Source organism: Aricia agestis, chromosome 6 (assembly GCF_905147365.1).
Source record: "Aricia agestis chromosome 6, ilAriAges1.1, whole genome shotgun sequence".
In the NCBI taxonomy this organism is placed as follows: Eukaryota; Metazoa; Arthropoda; class Insecta; order Lepidoptera; family Lycaenidae; genus Aricia; species Aricia agestis.
In genome coordinates, this window is record NC_056411.1 from 8,025,682 (window position 1) to 8,042,589 (window position 16,908).

The 16,908-nt window shown below is 38.8% G+C and overlaps 2 protein-coding genes across 7 annotated transcripts in view; both read left to right on the forward strand.

Moving 5' to 3' along the window:
• Positions 1-7,526, forward strand: part of LOC121727617 (endoplasmic reticulum metallopeptidase 1-like) — a 32,201-nt gene extending 24,675 nt beyond the window's left edge. For all 5 annotated transcript variants that reach the window (XM_042115546.1, XM_042115545.1, XM_042115548.1 and 2 more), the window contains 6 exons: positions 1,582-1,600; positions 4,173-4,294; positions 4,944-5,161; positions 5,315-5,427; positions 6,137-6,318; positions 6,847-7,526. In XM_042115546.1, coding sequence (XP_041971480.1) covers positions 1,582-1,600; positions 4,173-4,294; positions 4,944-5,161; positions 5,315-5,427; positions 6,137-6,318; positions 6,847-7,020 — 828 coding nt within the window. In that variant the 3' untranslated portion in view covers positions 7,021-7,526. The remainder of the gene's footprint in view (positions 1-1,581; positions 1,601-4,172; positions 4,295-4,943; positions 5,162-5,314; positions 5,428-6,136; positions 6,319-6,846) is intronic.
• A 4,779-nt stretch (positions 7,527-12,305) lies between these two features.
• LOC121727618 lies at positions 12,306-14,494 on the forward strand. Of its 2 annotated transcripts, none has more exons than XM_042115550.1 (2): positions 12,306-13,592; positions 13,646-14,494. In XM_042115550.1, the coding sequence occupies exons 1-2, from the start codon at positions 13,545-13,547 to the stop codon at positions 14,342-14,344; spliced, it is 747 nt and encodes a 248-aa protein (XP_041971484.1). In that variant the 5' UTR covers positions 12,306-13,544; the 3' UTR covers positions 14,345-14,494. The 2 variants fall into 2 exon arrangements, with proteins under 2 accessions (XP_041971484.1, XP_041971483.1); XM_042115549.1 differs by having other exon boundaries at positions 12,306-12,706; positions 12,841-14,494.
• Positions 14,495-16,908: the final 2,414 nt, after the last annotated feature.

Below are 16,908 nucleotides of genomic sequence, written 5' to 3' on the forward strand. Positions count from 1 at the left end.
CTGTTGGGTACCTTCGGATCCAGGGTATAACCTGGAGCGAAATCTTACTTTTTGGTAGCATTTACCTCGAATGCTTCAGAAAAAATTGAAATCACTATATGTTTCCATACAAATTTCAAGGAGTCCCCTCGATTCCTCTAGGATCTAATGATGGGCATCAGATCACCACTTTTGTGAACATGGTACCAAATTCGAGTTAAACCCTATACAACACAAAAAGAATTTTGAAAATCGGATTACAGACGGCAGAGTTATCGTTGAACATACAAAAAAAAAAAGATACATACAGCCGAACGTATAACCTCCTCCTTTTTGGAAGTCGGTAAAAAAATTAAAACCGACTTCCAAGGTAAAAACAATAATAACATCCTCATAATATGAACTAAAAAGTATTAAATAATTTTCCTATCTAATAGTGGCTTTTTCCGAATTCGGCTAAACCTCAACTATTTCTGTACTCAATCTTCATAATTTTGAAGTCGGTGCCAGTTCCAAAAGTTTCAAATATTCTGTCAGAGAACCAAAGCTTCAGCTATCTGGTGTTCGTTCGAACATAAGAGAATAAATTAAAAACTGTGCTCTTTATACAAATATATTCCAGTTTTAACAATTTTGATAACTTGATATACTTAATAGAAATTTTAATTATGAGCGGCCACGGCGGTTGTAGGTATCGAAGTGGGGCTCGCGGTGTACCTCGTACCGCGCCGCGAATGTTCTCGTGCGTGTGAGTGGGATGGAAGAGCGCCGACGGCCGCGCTCGACGATTGTGTAGGTGTTCGCAGCTAAGGCGCGAACATCTGGTACCGACTTCAAAATGATGAAGATTGAGTACAGAAATAGTTGAAGGCACTATTATATAGGAAAAATTATTTAATACTTTTTAGTTCATATTATAAGGATGTTATTATTGTTTTTACCTTGGAAGTCGGTTTTAATTTTTGGTTAAAAATAATAATTCGAATTCCGATTGACGTCCGATTCCGATAGCAGACTAAAGAACAGACTTTCGAAAGACAAGCAGATTGCTCGTCGTTTGGGAACACCATATGGCACGCGAAGTACATACATCTATCTTGATCTATGTCTGCGACCCCACTGCAGAGTCGCACAGTGCCGCTGCCGCGTAGTGCAGCTTAGCTCATACGATTACAAACAAATAATATTTTGGCGTGTGACGTAGCGCGTCTCTTCGCTGCTGCGTAGTGTCGCTTAGTGCGTTCTCACATCAATTATTATTTTAGCTAACGCCTCCGTGGTCCAGTGGTTTAGAACGTGGCTCTTGGACTCGGAGGTCGTGGGTTCGATTCCCGCGTTGGAAACATGTTATTTGCAAGTTCGGTAAGACAATGCAGGCTGATCAACAAGTAAGACCATGCGTCAGATGGGCATGTAAAAAGTCGGTCCTGCGCCTGATCTCTCGCCAGTCGTGTCAGTCTTCCGTCCCTCTGGGTTATGAGAGTGCTCTTGTGTACTGCGCACACACTCGGGCACTATAAAAATTACTCCTGCCAGGTCTGGTTTCAATGAAACCGGCCACCGTCACCGAAAGTGGTGTGGAAGTTATTATTTTTATTTCAGTGTGGTATCGAGCTGGTGTTCTCGGGCATTTTCAAAAAAACGTGTACCCTTGCAAAAATATGTCTATATTTTTTAAGGTCATTTATTTACCTTTTTTTGAATGTCATATACAAGGAAAAATATTGAACTAATGGAATAAGTTAAAAAGAACGCTGAAAACGTTATATTATTCTGATATTATTGAAACAAAATCGAATTTTCGACGAAACAGATTCCGTTGTGCGACTAAATGTAAAATATAATTTAATACAAAAAAATACAGCAATAAATGGATTTCTTCGTTAATTTAATCTAGTGAAATGCATATTTAATTGTTTATTAAAAAAAATTTAGATAATTTCAAGGATCAACAAGAGTAGCAATTATTTTTAATCCATAGTGTGACTATGTGACCCAACCACTAGGTTATTTTTCATTTTTTTACATGAGTAAGTAATATTTAACATATTTAAAGGAGTTTTTATAACACAAAAACCTTTTATTTAAACATTTTTATTGTTGCACTACTTATAAAAGTAAAAAATTCTTTGATTTCATAGATTTAACTTCAATAATTAGAGGGACGAACATCTCATAATCATAAAGATGTGTTCACATGTCTACGAATTCCTAAGTTATTAATGACATCGGATTATATGCACGATCAAAGTGCCGAAATATCCATGCAAATATGCACGAAAAATGGTCGAAATATGCACAAAATATGCACAATCAAAAGTCACTTAATATTAAAATTTATTATTTTTTTGAAGACTTTTCCGGTAGTGACATTAATAAAAGCGCCAATTTTTATAATTTCATAAAATCCAGGATCTTTAATTTCTTGAAATAAAGACTTTTTATTTATTTATTATACGCCAATAATAATTTTCTACCAACATTTTCCGATTGCAATCTTAATGCCCATGGAAGTTAAACTACCGAAATATGCACTATCAACGAAAAATTGCCAAAATATGCACTATCGCCTAAAAAGTGACATTATATGCATTTGCATATGCAAGTATGCAAATGCATATAATCTGATGTCTAGTTATTATAAATCTGCAAATATCAACGACACAAAATGATTTTCAACTTTACTGATAGAAAAGTAGTGGAAATAAAATCAAAATTTTTAAAAAACATAAAACTTTTAGGTACTTAAATTTTAAATAGTATATTTGTTATTGTTAAGTAAAGTCGACGCCTTTATGATTTGGCTGTAGCGATATCGATTTTTCTCAGCAATAACTAAAGCTAAGAAATTAAAGTTCATTGTCAGTATTTATCATGTCTTTGTCTTTGATTTACCCATAGCATAACACGATTGGTCAACTTTTATAACACAGAATAATCAATCAAATAGACCTGTGTAAAAAAAAAGGATTCCTATTTTTCCCTACAGAGAGTGATTTAAGCTTCCAAAAATGTACATGGATTGGTTCAAGCATACACTTTAATTTGCCCATAGCTTATATGAAATGTATTTATGGTTTTTAAATTACGCGACAAAACTATTTTGTCGCTTACGCCCTTTCCATTTTTTGCTGTTCCATTGCTTGTTTTCTGTGAGAGGCCGGGCCGGCCTCTCACAGAAAACAAGCAAAAATAGCAATCTAAAACATATCCAAAACGGTTTTTTACTTTAACGCGGCGTCACCTTAACACATAAGTAATAAAAAATATATTTGTACGTTAATCGTACCAGTTTAAAAATCTCCAATTTTCTTAATAAAATCTGTGAATAAAAAAATAATTTATTTAAAATGTGAACTAAGCCTTATGCTTTCCGCCTGTTGTGACTTGTCCGTTCCATTATATGTGACCATACGAAAAGTCACAAGTCGGAAGTCACGTAATATTACTTTCTTTTACTTTTAAAGTGTTTGTAAATAACCGATAATAGTTATCACAATTTCATTTTTTATACTAAATACTAAACTAATTTTGCAACGTGTCAACAGTAAAAACAGTTGGAGAAAGTATAATAATGCTTACAAAATATGGTCACTTATCTGAACAAATAAACCGTTCCTGAAGAACCATCCAACCTGCGTCCGCGTCTTGTAGCAGATTTTTAACTACTAAATTTAAATTGAAGTTTCTCGATGTACAATGAAATATAGTGCTATCATTTAGTGCCGAAAATATTTTTGTAGTATGTTTATAAAACTAAAAAAAACGGTCACTAAACCGAACATTCCGGCCGGGTTGTTTTTTCATGATTATAATTTTAATTAATTTGTAGTTAAATTATGTTAGATTTTTCAATAACAAGACACTCAATTGATACATTAAGTATTTAAGAATCTAACATATGTTTTTTTAAGTAACTTACTTTAAGAAAAAAAAATAGTTATTAAAGATTTTGTTACAACTTCTGGGAAGGGGACAGGTGAATTTAATAGGTTTCGGTACTTAAAAACCCTTATAAATCTCATACTAAATAAAATTATATACAAACGTGAATGTATTTTAATAAAAGAAAACTTGTTTATGCTCCTACATTAAAATTACAAAATGTTAGTATGTCATTTTTTACAAATAATCTGTAGCAAAGTCAAGGGACAAGGTAAAAACCAGGGGTACACATTTTTTTGAAAATGCCCTCTCGCGTCGCTACCTGTGGGTGGTGCTGGGGGCGGCGTCAGCCGCGTGCGTCGCGCTCATGTTCGTGCCCTTCGACCCGTACGCGCCCGGCGGCTACGCGACACAGAGACATTATTGGTTTGTGAGTATTTTCTCACATTATTGAACGATACAGTTTTCATCGCTATGGTTCATGTTAAAAGCTAGTTAGACATTAGGGTACCTATAGGGGGAGGTTTTATTTTGATTTTAATATTTGTTATATTGTATAGCGGCTATAACAGTACATAGCAGTTCTTGAGATACAGCCTGGAGACAGATAGATAGCCGAACGGACAGACAATGAAGTAGATATTAGTAATAGGGTCCCGTTTTTACCATACTATTCAGACGTGCGCGAATTCAGCGCGTGCTGCGTGCGTTTTTTGCTAAACGCTACAGCAGAACACGCGTACGTCTGAACGCGCCCTAAAAAAAGAACTATCATAACAATTGTTGTATTTACTTACCAATTAATCCAACATACGTCTTTCTAGTTGGCAAAGGCGCTGGAATGGCGATATATTGCATTCGTTTTAATCGCCAGTAGGCTTACTACGAAACCGTCGTACGAGAATGCTGCGTCCCGCTCTACCAACGTCATATTTCACGTTTGTTAGAGTACGACGCGGCATTCTCGTTCGATTGTTTGAGTCTCAAAACGGTTTAGTGGTCCGGCCCCAGGTTTAAATAACACCTAATAATTATCATCAGACATCAGGCTCATTATAATGGATGTGTTTTACTTGCAGCACACAAAAATAACGTCTTTCGACGAGGATATGAAAGTTATCGATAGTCGTTCAGGCATCCTAGTGACTAAGGTCGACGCTTTGGGCGTGCACGCAGCGGGCGACGCCATACAAACGTACAACCGCTCGCTGCATATAAGTCGCGTTACTGCGGAAGACTGCGAGAAAGCTGTATACTGTGACGTGCCGCTGTATAGACCGAGATTCGATATCTATTTGTGAGTTGGAGTTTTTTTTTTTTCAATTTTAATAGAGTTTTAAGGTAAAAAGGTAGATGCAATACAGGCGTACAATAGATGTTATTGTACGCCTGCATGGTTAAATATTTTAAACAATGCCATAAGTACTCTTAACGATATATTTATACGCAGGTCTGACAGCATATTCGTGGACTTCCCTCCGCCCGAAGAGTTTCAACACGAGTTGCGGGAGGAAGGCCGCCTTTGTGACGCCAACACCTGTACCATACACTACGTACTCAACGGTATGCTTATTCAATATGTATAATATTCTCTGTTTTCAATGCGATTCAGTGGCCCACAATGCCGAAGCTTTTTTTTTATGAAATAAGGGGGCAAACGAGCAATCGGGTCTCCTGATGAAAAGCAACTTCCGTCGCCCATGGACACTCGCAGCATCAGAAGAGCTGCAGGTGCGTTGCCGGCCTTTTAAGAGCGAATAGGGTAATAGGGGAGGATAGAGATGGGAAGGGAAGGGAATAGGGGAGGGTAAGGAGGGGAATAGGGTAGGGGATTGGGCCTCCGGTAAACTGACTCACTCGGTGAAACACAGCGCAAGTGCTGTTTCACGCCGGTTTTCTGTGAGAACGTGGTAGTGTAATTATAACGTGAATTAGCTTGTTTAGGCCCAATTTCAGTAACGTCTTTTAGTGTGAACATGAAAAACAAAAGAGGCAAGCAACATGCTACTTATTCGAGCATTAACTTTAACAGTCGTTGATGAAATTGGTCCTCAGAGAGCTTGATTTTGCGAACGTAGTAGTTTAAATTTAACATTCAACGTTGATTATTGAACGCATTATGCCGTATACTGATGTAATTAGAAAACAGGGATTTTAAATAAGATTAAACATGGGATAGTATGCGTTTTTTTAATGAAATATAAATTGGAATTTGGAATTGATATTTAAAAATATTTTTAAATATCAGTTCCAATTAAATACCAATTTCCAGGGCCAGCGCACAACACGATCACGATAACGCCGCGTGCTGGTGTGAACCTTACATCGTGGACGTTCAATTCGCCGCTGCGGGCGACGCGCACGCACCGCGACCGCCCCGTGTACGTGATCGTGCACGCCATAGGCACCGTCAGTGAATTCCTACCGACGCTCGAGTTCCAGCTCACTTTTGATGTGAGTGTAGAGATAAATCTATAATATCTTCAAACGTAGTAGTGTCGCCTGGGGCGGTCTCGGCTTCAGCCGCCTAATAGTGACAATGTTTACTCCATGCTTATGCTAATTCATGTAGATGTTGCTGTTTGATAAATTAGATAAGCTACTTCACAGCCTAACACATGGATTATCATTTGCGTGAAGTATTTTTTTTAATTGAAAAACAGTTAAATTATCATTAAAGGGCGAGCGAAGCAAGCCCTAGTATAATATCCCACAATCTGAGAACTTTTGTGGTACCTACACTTTACGGAAAAACTATCACGCCTATTGATTTGTGCTTTAACATAGTCATTTTTATTGATATGTAGATGTGTTACCGGTCAGTCAAGGTTTGGTCTACTATTAAAATATAAAAAACTGCCTTAAATTATGTTTTAATCGGTACTTTTTGTGATCTAGGTTTCATGTATATTTTATATCAACTATAATAATTAGTCTCACGTAGTATTTGGAGATGTAAATAATAAGTAATTTCGCCACCAGGTGTCGCTACCACGCAAGTCGGTCATAGCGGAGATATCGCACCACGCGCACAAGATCTTCAGCCCCGAGGAGTTCACGCCGCAGTACCAACGGCTCTTAGACGCGATGCCGCAATACTTCAACATCGCTTCCTTTATCACCTTCAAGAATAATTACCTTGTCTCATCCAGTTAAAGATGAGCTTAATGTAAGAGACAAGTTTGAGCTTTAACTGTTCAAGAGCACGCCAAGCTTAAGGGCCAACGCTAAAATACGGGCGGACGCGGGCGCGGGCGCACGCGTCGAAAGACCGCCGCGGGCCACGAATTTGCGAGCGGACACCCGTCGCGTGCGCCCATCTCATTTAGCGCTGCTAGTGTAATTTTTATCTCGAGCATGTACAGTTGCGTCGAGTAGATTACCATGGATTATTTACTAATTTATTATTTGGCAAAAATACTTCAACGGAAACAACGTCGACTGCGAAAAGCGTACGCCCGCGCCGTGTGCCCGCCGTACCCGCCGCGCGTGTGACAGTCCGTCGCCAGTCGCACACGCCTGCGCTGCCCATACTATTTTTCATTATACACACGCGAGCGTGCGCCCGCGCGAGTTTTAGCGTTGGCCCTAAATAGGAATCGCATGAGCTGACGTGCATCCAAAAGCAATCTCGGATAGTCTGTGGTGTAAATAAGAATATTTTTATACTATTGTGAAGTAGCAGCAAACTTAAGTTAATAAAATAATATGTGAAGTGGCAACACCGCGCTTCCGCCCGGCGTAGGCGCCATCTTTCATGTCTTGCATTTTGACATTGACCTTTTCGTTTCCGCGCTCTGGCTGGTACTTGTGCCAGCCAGAGCGCCGCGTGTGAACTCTCTCTCTCTTTCCAAAAATATATTTTGTCAAGTTCCTAATTAATTATCTTTGTTATTGAATACAAATCGTTCTATAGGAATACCTTTTTCATTTAACGCCTTTACAAGGTTTCACACGCGAGTTATACACGAAGGCGCGGCGTGGCGGAAGCAAGCACGCCATTTTGTTCAAATTCCACTATCTACTTCGAGGGCGTGGAGGCGACGGGCAATAAGCGGCGGAGGCCCATCACGTTGCCGACGATCACAACCGCACCAGTCCAGCTAAATGGAATAAAGTGGCGTGAAGAAAAGAGGTGCACCGGGACGCTGAGACACCGCGTGGCAACAAGCGGCGGAGGCCCACCACGCTGTGCAGGCGCATATCCACATCCACAACGCACGACTCGGAGGCACCGGGACGCTGAGACACCGCGTGGCAACAAGCGGCGGAGGCCCACCACGCTGTGCAGGCGCATATCCACATCCACAACGCACGACTCGGAGGCACCGGGACGCTGAGACACCGCGTGGCAACAAGCGGCGGAGGCCCACCACGCTGTGCAGGCGCATATCCACATCCACAACGCACGACTCGGAGGCACCGGGACGCTGAGACACCGCGTGGCAACAAGCGGCGGAGGCCCACCACGCTGTGCAGGCGCACATCTACAACATACGACTCGGAGGCACCAGGACACTGATACACCGCGTGGCAACAAGCGGCGGAGGCCCATCACGCAGTTAATTTGGTCAGTTTGTTCCATTTATTCCGATGTTCATTCACTTATCCATTCCATATACATATTCCAATCCTAACACCTAGAACTGAGTACTAGATTGGTTCAGTTTTGGATTTAAATACTGATAAACACGTTGCATATTTTGTGCCTAGTTTATGCACTAAGCACATATTGGTTCTACATTCTAATTTAAAGGGTAAACAATACAAAATACCTTTCCATAATACAAAGTAGGTTACTTAGTTATTATTGAGTGGTTTAGCACAAATTTCAATATTGTTTCATTAAAATCATTGAGTATTTGTAAGCTCAATCTAATTTTATTATAAATATTGCATTAATTGCATTTCTTTGTCGAGACAGCGGCTGCAGTATAAAGTTTGCATGTCAATTGCTGTAACAAATATTATACACTGGGTAACTGCTAATTCCAGTTGTGTGGCATACGTGCGAGACTGCACCTTTGTGCGGAGTGAGACTGCAACAAGTCTGCAAGCTTCGTGTTCATATCTTGCTGCTACATCGGGCACCTCATCAACATCGGTCATCGTCATCACTCGCATTTAAGTATTGTTTTGATTTTTGTTGGCTGCATTATTATTGGTTCCAAATATGTCAGTTTCATGTGAGGATTCTAGTAAGCTCACTGTGGAGGAAAATGAAAGGAAACTTATCAGGAAGCGAGGTATTTGTAAACAAAAATTAACACATTTTAAAAAATATTTAGAAACATTAGAGTCATCTCTTTCAGCTGTAAAGATTTGTGAGTTAAATTTGAGATTATCTAAAATAGAGGAATTGTACACAGAATTTGATCTCATCCAATCTGAAATCGAAATTATCTCCCAAATTCCAGAGCATCAGTTCACGGAGCGGGAGGAGTTCGAACTCACTTATTTCGAAACATTGGCAACTGCACGCGAGCTGAGCGGCCGCCATGCAGAGGCTAATGCTACGAGCAACACTACGGGCAGCGAGACGGGTACAGTACTTGCCGCACCAACAGGTCTGAAATTACCCACTATTAAGTTGCCTACATTTTCTGGTCAGTATCAAGATTGGCTTGAGTTTCATGACACATTTACCTCTCTTATACACAACAATAACACAATACCAAATATCAATAAGTTTCATTATTTGAGGGCTGCGTTAAAGGATACAGCGGCTTTAGTCATACGTTCTCTTGAATTTTCCTCGGAAAACTATGAAGTTGCTTGGGACTTGCTGTGTGATAGGTTTAATAATGATCGAGTGTTAGTTAACAGTCACATCACTAATTTGTTTAATATGCAACCAATTTACAAGGAATCGGCCCAGGCTTTGCGGGGCATAATTGATAGTACTAATCGAAATCTCAGGGCTCTAAATACCCTGAAGTTGCCTACAGATCAGTGGGACATACTCATTATTCATTTTGTAGCTGCTAAATTGGACCCTAGCACAAATAGGGAATGGGAGGAAGAGAGAAACAAAATGAAAGTTCTTCCGACCCTTAAAGATTTTTATGAATTTTTGAAATCTCGTGCGGACATGCTGGAGGCTATGGGTGAGACAAACCTCAAACCTAAACAACATAAAACGTTTATTACCTCTCAGCAGCAGAGCAATGCTAATACTAGTACTAGTAGGTTTGCTTGTCCAGTATGTAAAAACAAGCACTCAATTTATAAATGTTTTAAATTTAAATCATTTTCCACTCCTATGCGAATTCAAAAGGCTAAACAATTAGATTTATGCATAAATTGTTTGCGTTCAGGACATAAAGAAAGGGATTGCAAATTAGGGCCATGTCGTATTTGCTCGCAACGACATAACTCGTTATTACATGGACAGCAGCCAAGTTCTACTTTGGATTCAGCTGCAAGTACCTCGTCCAGCGTAGTCCTGGCAGCGGCTGCACCACAGCCCGCTGCCCCTGCATCGTCGCTCGCACCCCCCGCATCTGTCTCGTCTCATAGTGACATAACGCTGTCGAATACAGGAGGTAAAGTTGTTTTGCTTTCGACGGCTCTGCTAAAGGTTAAAGACAAGTATGGGAAGGAACACCATGTGCGGGCTTTGCTTGACAATGGAAGCACGGCAAGCTTCATAACAGAAAGCTTATGCACTAAATTGCAATTGCCATTTTATTCTACTGCTGCGTCGGTAGAAGGATTAAATTATCAGTCTTCACGTATAACTAAACGTTGTGAAATAAATATTGCTTCACGCATGTATCCATACAATGCGAATGTCAGTTGTTTTATAGTCCCTCACATAACTCAAAACTTACCTACTATGATAATTGATGTCTCATCATTCCAAATCCCCTCTGAATTGAATTTAGCTGACCCGATGTTCCACACCCCTGAAAAAATCGAAATGCTGCTAGGTGCTGATATATTCTGGAATGTTTTATTGAATAACAACATTTCTTTGGGTAAGCACAAGCCCACACTTAGCGATACGAAGCTGGGATGGTTGGTCTCAGGTTCTGTACCGAGTTATCAAGGTATCCCTAAGCACTTCACCGTCCACTGCCATCATTTGTGTGAGAATCAACTCCACTTTGAGATGTCTAAATTTTTCGAGTCTGAAACAATTAATAGACCTGAGAGTTTAACTCCTGAACAGAAACAGTGCGAACAAGATTTTGTTGCCAATACAAGGCGAGATAGTGAGGGCAGGTTTGTGGTAAAAATACCTTTTAAAGAGGATCCAGATACACTGGGTGACTCATACATTTCTGCTAGGGCTCAGTTCTTAGCAGTAGAACGAAAGATGGCGCGACAGCCGATTTTACAGGAAAGGTACAAAACCTTTATTAAAGAATACTATGACATGGGTCACATGAGTGAGGTAGGTCACGACATTACTAGGCCCACACAATATTTCATGCCTCATCATGCTGTGTGCAATGAGGAGAGCACTAGTACAAAACTAAGAGTTGTATTCAACGCTTCAAATCCCACATCAAATGGGAAATCCTTAAATGATTTACAGATGGTAGGGGCAACTGTCCAAGATGATTTATTCTCGATTCTAATCCGATTTAGATTGCATAAGTATGTTCTTTGTGGGGACATTGAAAAAATGTATAGGCAAATATTAATTTGTCCTTCGCAGCGTCATCTGCAACATATATTATGGCGTTTTAACACGAACGACCCAATAACAAAATATACCTTGAATACTGTCACATATGGCACAGCATCGGCTCCCTTCTTAGCCACAAGGTGCTTACGAAAGCTTGCTGAGGAGTGCAATGACCCTCAAGTTAGCAAAGCCATTGCGAATGATTTTTATATAGATGACTACATTTCGGGTGCTGACTCCATAAGTCAGACGGTAGATATAGCAAAGGGTGTAATAAAAGAATTAGAATCCGCAAAATTTAAACTAAGGAAATGGCGGTCTAATAGCCCGCAAATTTTAAATATAATTCAAGGTGCAATTGGAGCGAACGAATCAATCCAATTTCATGATAATAGTACAAAGGCTTTAGGCTTGCGTTGGGCATGTGATGATGATCAATTGTATTTCACAACTTCTGACATTTCACATAGTCAGTCCATGCCGACGAAGCGGACAATCTTGTCCACGCTAGCTCAGATTTTCGACCCTTTGGGGCTTATAAATCCATATATATTACAGGCAAAACTTATTTTAAAAAAGGTCTGGGAGTGTAAAATAGGCTGGGAGGACCCACTACCTCCAGAAATTCAATTAGAATGGTCAAAATTTCTTAAAGCGTTGCCAGACTTAAACAATTTTAAAATACCTAGACGTATGTTAGGGAATTCGGCAAAAATTGAACTTCATTCATTTTGTGATGCATCTGGTCAAGCGTACAGTGCATGCATATATGTTCGCACACTCTCTGGTGATCAGACATTCTCTGTTCATTTAGCTGCCGCTAAGAGTAGAGTTCAGTCAGCTCGAAAGACTACTATACCTCGGTTAGAGCTCTGTGGAGCTCTACTGTCGGCACGACTTACAAAAAAGGTGAATAAGGCGCTCAGTTTGTACAGGGTCATTGACCGGGTGGTATTCTGGTGTGACTCTACCATTGTTATTAGTTGGATTAAAACAGAGTCTTCAAAGCTTAAGGCTTATATTAGGAACAGAGTGGACGAGATAGCTGAATGTTCTGATCCTTTGTCATGGCGTTACGTGCCTACAGCTCTCAATCCAGCCGATATAGGGTGTAGAGGCCTCGATGCCACTCAGCTTCTGCACGAGCAGAGGTGGTGGTCCGGCCCGTCTTTCCTTAAATACGACGAGTCAACATGGCCAGAGAATCCTGTAAAAATAAAGGAAGAATTACTACCTGAGGTAAATAAAAGAAATTTAGCTTCGTCCATTCCTTGCGATGTCGCACTGTCATCTCAAGTAACTTCCAGCGTCTCTAGTGAGATGGGAAATTGGATAGAAAGGTTTTCAAATTTTTGCAAACTACAGAGAGTCATGGCATATATTCAGCGCTTCTTATATAACTGCCGTCACTCACACAATAAATACACTGGACATCTAACAGTCAAGGAACTTGTGTCCTCTAATCAAACATTATGTAAATTAGCACAAATGGAAATATTTCCTAAAGAATATTCCACTTTATCAAAAAATAATAACTTACCTGCAAAAAATTGTTTACAGAATATGCGACCGTTTATGCATAATGACGGTCTGATACGCGTCGGAGGACGACTATCAAATTCGGAATATTGTTACGATACCAAGCACCCTATCATACTTCATGCTTCACACCATCTTACGAAATTAATCTTCCAACACTATCACATACTCACTATGCATGCGGGACCACAGCATTTATTATCCACTATTCGTCAAAAATACTGGCCAATCGCAGGTCGTAATCTAGCAAGAAAAACAGTTCATGATTGTATTAAGTGCTGTCGTTTCGCAGGTAGATCAATCCAACCAGTCATGGGTAACTTGCCAAAGGAACGTCTTTCTATGACGTATCCGTTCTTAAATGTAGCAGTCGATTACGCAGGCCCAATCTTGATTGCTGACAAGAAAGGTAGAGGGTGCAAATTAATTAAATCGTGGATTTGCGTTTTTGTTTGTCTGGCGGTAAAGGCTGTACACGTTGAGCTGGTGACAGACTTGTCAAAAGATGGCTTCCTCGCAGCGCTGCAGAGATTCGTTGCTCGTAGGGGAAAGCCTATCAGTATCTATTCCGATAACGGAACCAATTTTACTGCGGCTAGCAGGGATCTGGCTAGGTTCTTGAAGGCGAGTGGTGAGGAGATAGGTGTCTCGGCATCAGAGTTAGCGATTAATTTTAAATTTTCTCCCGCGTATTCACCACACTTTAACGGCTTAGCAGAAGCAGCAGTAAAGTCGATTAAGCATCATCTAAAAAGAGTTTTAACACTTACCAATTTAACATACGAAGAAATGTACACTCTATTAGTAGGGATAGAAGGCATACTCAATTCTAGGCCCATAACTCCTCTTTCTTCCGATCCCACTGACCTAATCCCACTTACACCGTCCCATTTCCTGATCGGAAGAACAATGACCAATATTCCAGAGCAAATAGATGATCAGAGGCCATTACACCTACAGACTAGATATGAAAGAATAAGCACATTAAAGGGCCACTTCTGGAAACGATTCTACAAGGAATACTTTGCTGAGCTGCAATGCCGCCAAAAATGGAAAGGTGATCACAGTCAACTTCATCTAGGCGAGATGGTGTTGGTCAAGGACGATCGATTGCCTCCGAACCGCTGGCTGCTTGGACGTGTGGTCCACCTCTACCCTGGCTCAGATGGCATCGCGCGAGTAGCAGACATCCAGACGACCTCAGGGACTCTACGGCGCGCCTACAACCGGCTCTGCCCGCTACCTGTTTTGGAATCTTCGCTTCCAACGGGGCCAGCATGTGAAGTAGCAGCAAACTTAAGTTAATAAAATAATATGTGAAGTGGCAACACCGCGCTTCCGCCCGGCGTAGGCGCCATCTTTCATGTCTTGCATTTTGACATTGACCTTTTCGTTTCCGCGCTCTGGCTGGTACTTGTGCCAGCCAGAGCGCCGCGTGTGAACTCTCTCTCTCTTTCCAAAAATATATTTTGTCAAGTTCCTAATTAATTATCTTTGTTATTGAATACAAATCGTTCTATAGGAATACCTTTTTCATTTAACGCCTTTACAACTATAATATTTTGTAAATAAAGTATTTCTACCTAAATAAAAAAGGTGATGTTATATGAAATTATCAAATGAGCCGAATAAAGTTTTAAGTACTATCTTCATTTTTTATTATTCGACTTTTAACGAAGATGTAAAGCTAGTTCATAATATTGTATGTACTGTACTAGCTAGATGCGTACTTATTAACAACTTTTTCGTCTTATCTACGTTAGGGGGGATAAGCAATGAAAGACAGCTGTAGTTAAAAATGATTTTTTTATTGTGGATTCAGTCTTTACTTGGGCCGATGTGTTTATACAAATCATAATATTATTTACAATGCAGGTTACACGTTTGAATAGAATTTACAAATGCAAAGTGCAAGACAAATGCAAAACAGGTTTTTACAATCACAATTAAAACAACAATAACTTTTATATGTTTATTTCGTTTTGAGATCACATCATAAGGTAATAAAATAACAACATAATATGTCCTCTACACATCATTTATTTTTCACAAATAATGTCTAATATTAATATAAAAAAAAACTTAACACTAATAAGTCTAATTTAAAAATGTTATGAATTTCTTAGAGAAAGGAACAACAAACGACTATAATTACAAGAATTATTTATTCCAAAGGGTAAATAAAATCTTAATTTATGTGGCAGTTCTGATCAAGGGTGAAAAAAATATGTTTTGAAAGAATATTCTAGAGATTATTAAAATATTTTAAAGGTCATATTATTTACTTGTTTTCTTGCTGAGTTTAATTTATATAAGAGCTACATACTTAATATTTTTAACAAGGTTCTAAGTAAGGTCTAAGTTAACAAAGTGACAGAGTACCAATTTTTCTAACGCCCTATGTGTAATCATTAACTAAATACTATGTATTATTTTAATGTTTGTTATACTAAAATGCATTACACAAAACATTATTTAATATCTAAAATAAATTTACATTATTTGTAACTGTCGACTTATCTCAGAAAATGTTAAAAGAATTTTTAGTGCATGAGACTTGAATGAAAAAATTTTATCTGGAGGAAAATGGTAAAACAATGAAGGAAATATATTAAAAAATGGAGACACAATCTATATTATTTTTAATTATAGGGGTGGTCCTCAAGTATCCTCTATAAGCTAGTAAATTAATATTATACAAGCTCAAAAATATTATGTAGTTAAGTAATACTACAGCTGTTTCTTGTGACTTTCTCGAGTGTTAAAAAATTGCAAGCGGTTTAAAATCTGACAAAATTCTAATAGTAGAGTCACTCACTAAGAAAATAGAATTAGTAAGTCCAAGGGCGTCGCCAAGGGGGGGCAAAGAGGGGCAGCTGCCCCCCACCCTCTAGAGATTTAAAAAAAGTTGCCAAATATAATGCAAACAACGACCACTATAAATTAAAATCTGATAATTAAAAAAAATACAATGTTATTATAACTTATTTACAAGTTTTTTATTGCATAGTCAAGAGCTCGTGCTCGTAGCTTTACACATTGGACTCTGTACTGTCACAGAATATATATTTATATAGTACTAAGATACTGTTTTTACAATCGCTGTAGATGTAAGGCTCGTAGTACAAGTGAAAACCTTCATGTGCTGTCGACTTTACCTAAAATTCATACCTACTTTCCTCATTTATAGAGAATGAGAAAAGTATCAATTGTAGGTAAAGTCAACTTGCCCCCTCCTGCGCCATCGGCTGGCGACGCCCTTGAGTAAGCCAAACTCACTTTTTGTACAAGTCAAAGTGGCAGAGCTAGGGGCGTATGTGTGAGGGCATTTGTTTACTTGAAATATTATGCAGCTAAATAGTAACAAAACTCACCGAAGAATTTAAAATACTTACAACGATACACCATATTTAAACAGTAGTTATTTTGTTTTTCGTATGAAAAGTTAATATTGATGTAAGACATGACTTAATTAAAAACAAGATAATTTTAAAGGGTTATTATACAATATTCTAATAAATTTCGTTTAGCTTAACCATAATATAATGTTTTGCCACTAACAATACCGTGAGACAAAACATGTTGTGATGTCCACTTGCGCCAGTCAGAATAAAGTTTAATCTTGGTTAAATAATATCATATCTTCTCTCTCAGTTTTCGTAAAAGCGAAAGAGAAAGCATAATATATCTTACAGGTTTAGCATTTACTCAAATCGGTACAAGTGAGATTGCCACAATTTTGTTGAAAAAAAAAAACAGGAACAAAACTTATAAACAAAACTAAAAAAAATGGTTATACAACAGGTGATTTAAAAAAATACAGTGTCCTAATCTAGTCATAAGAAACACAGATAAAGTAACATTTACAA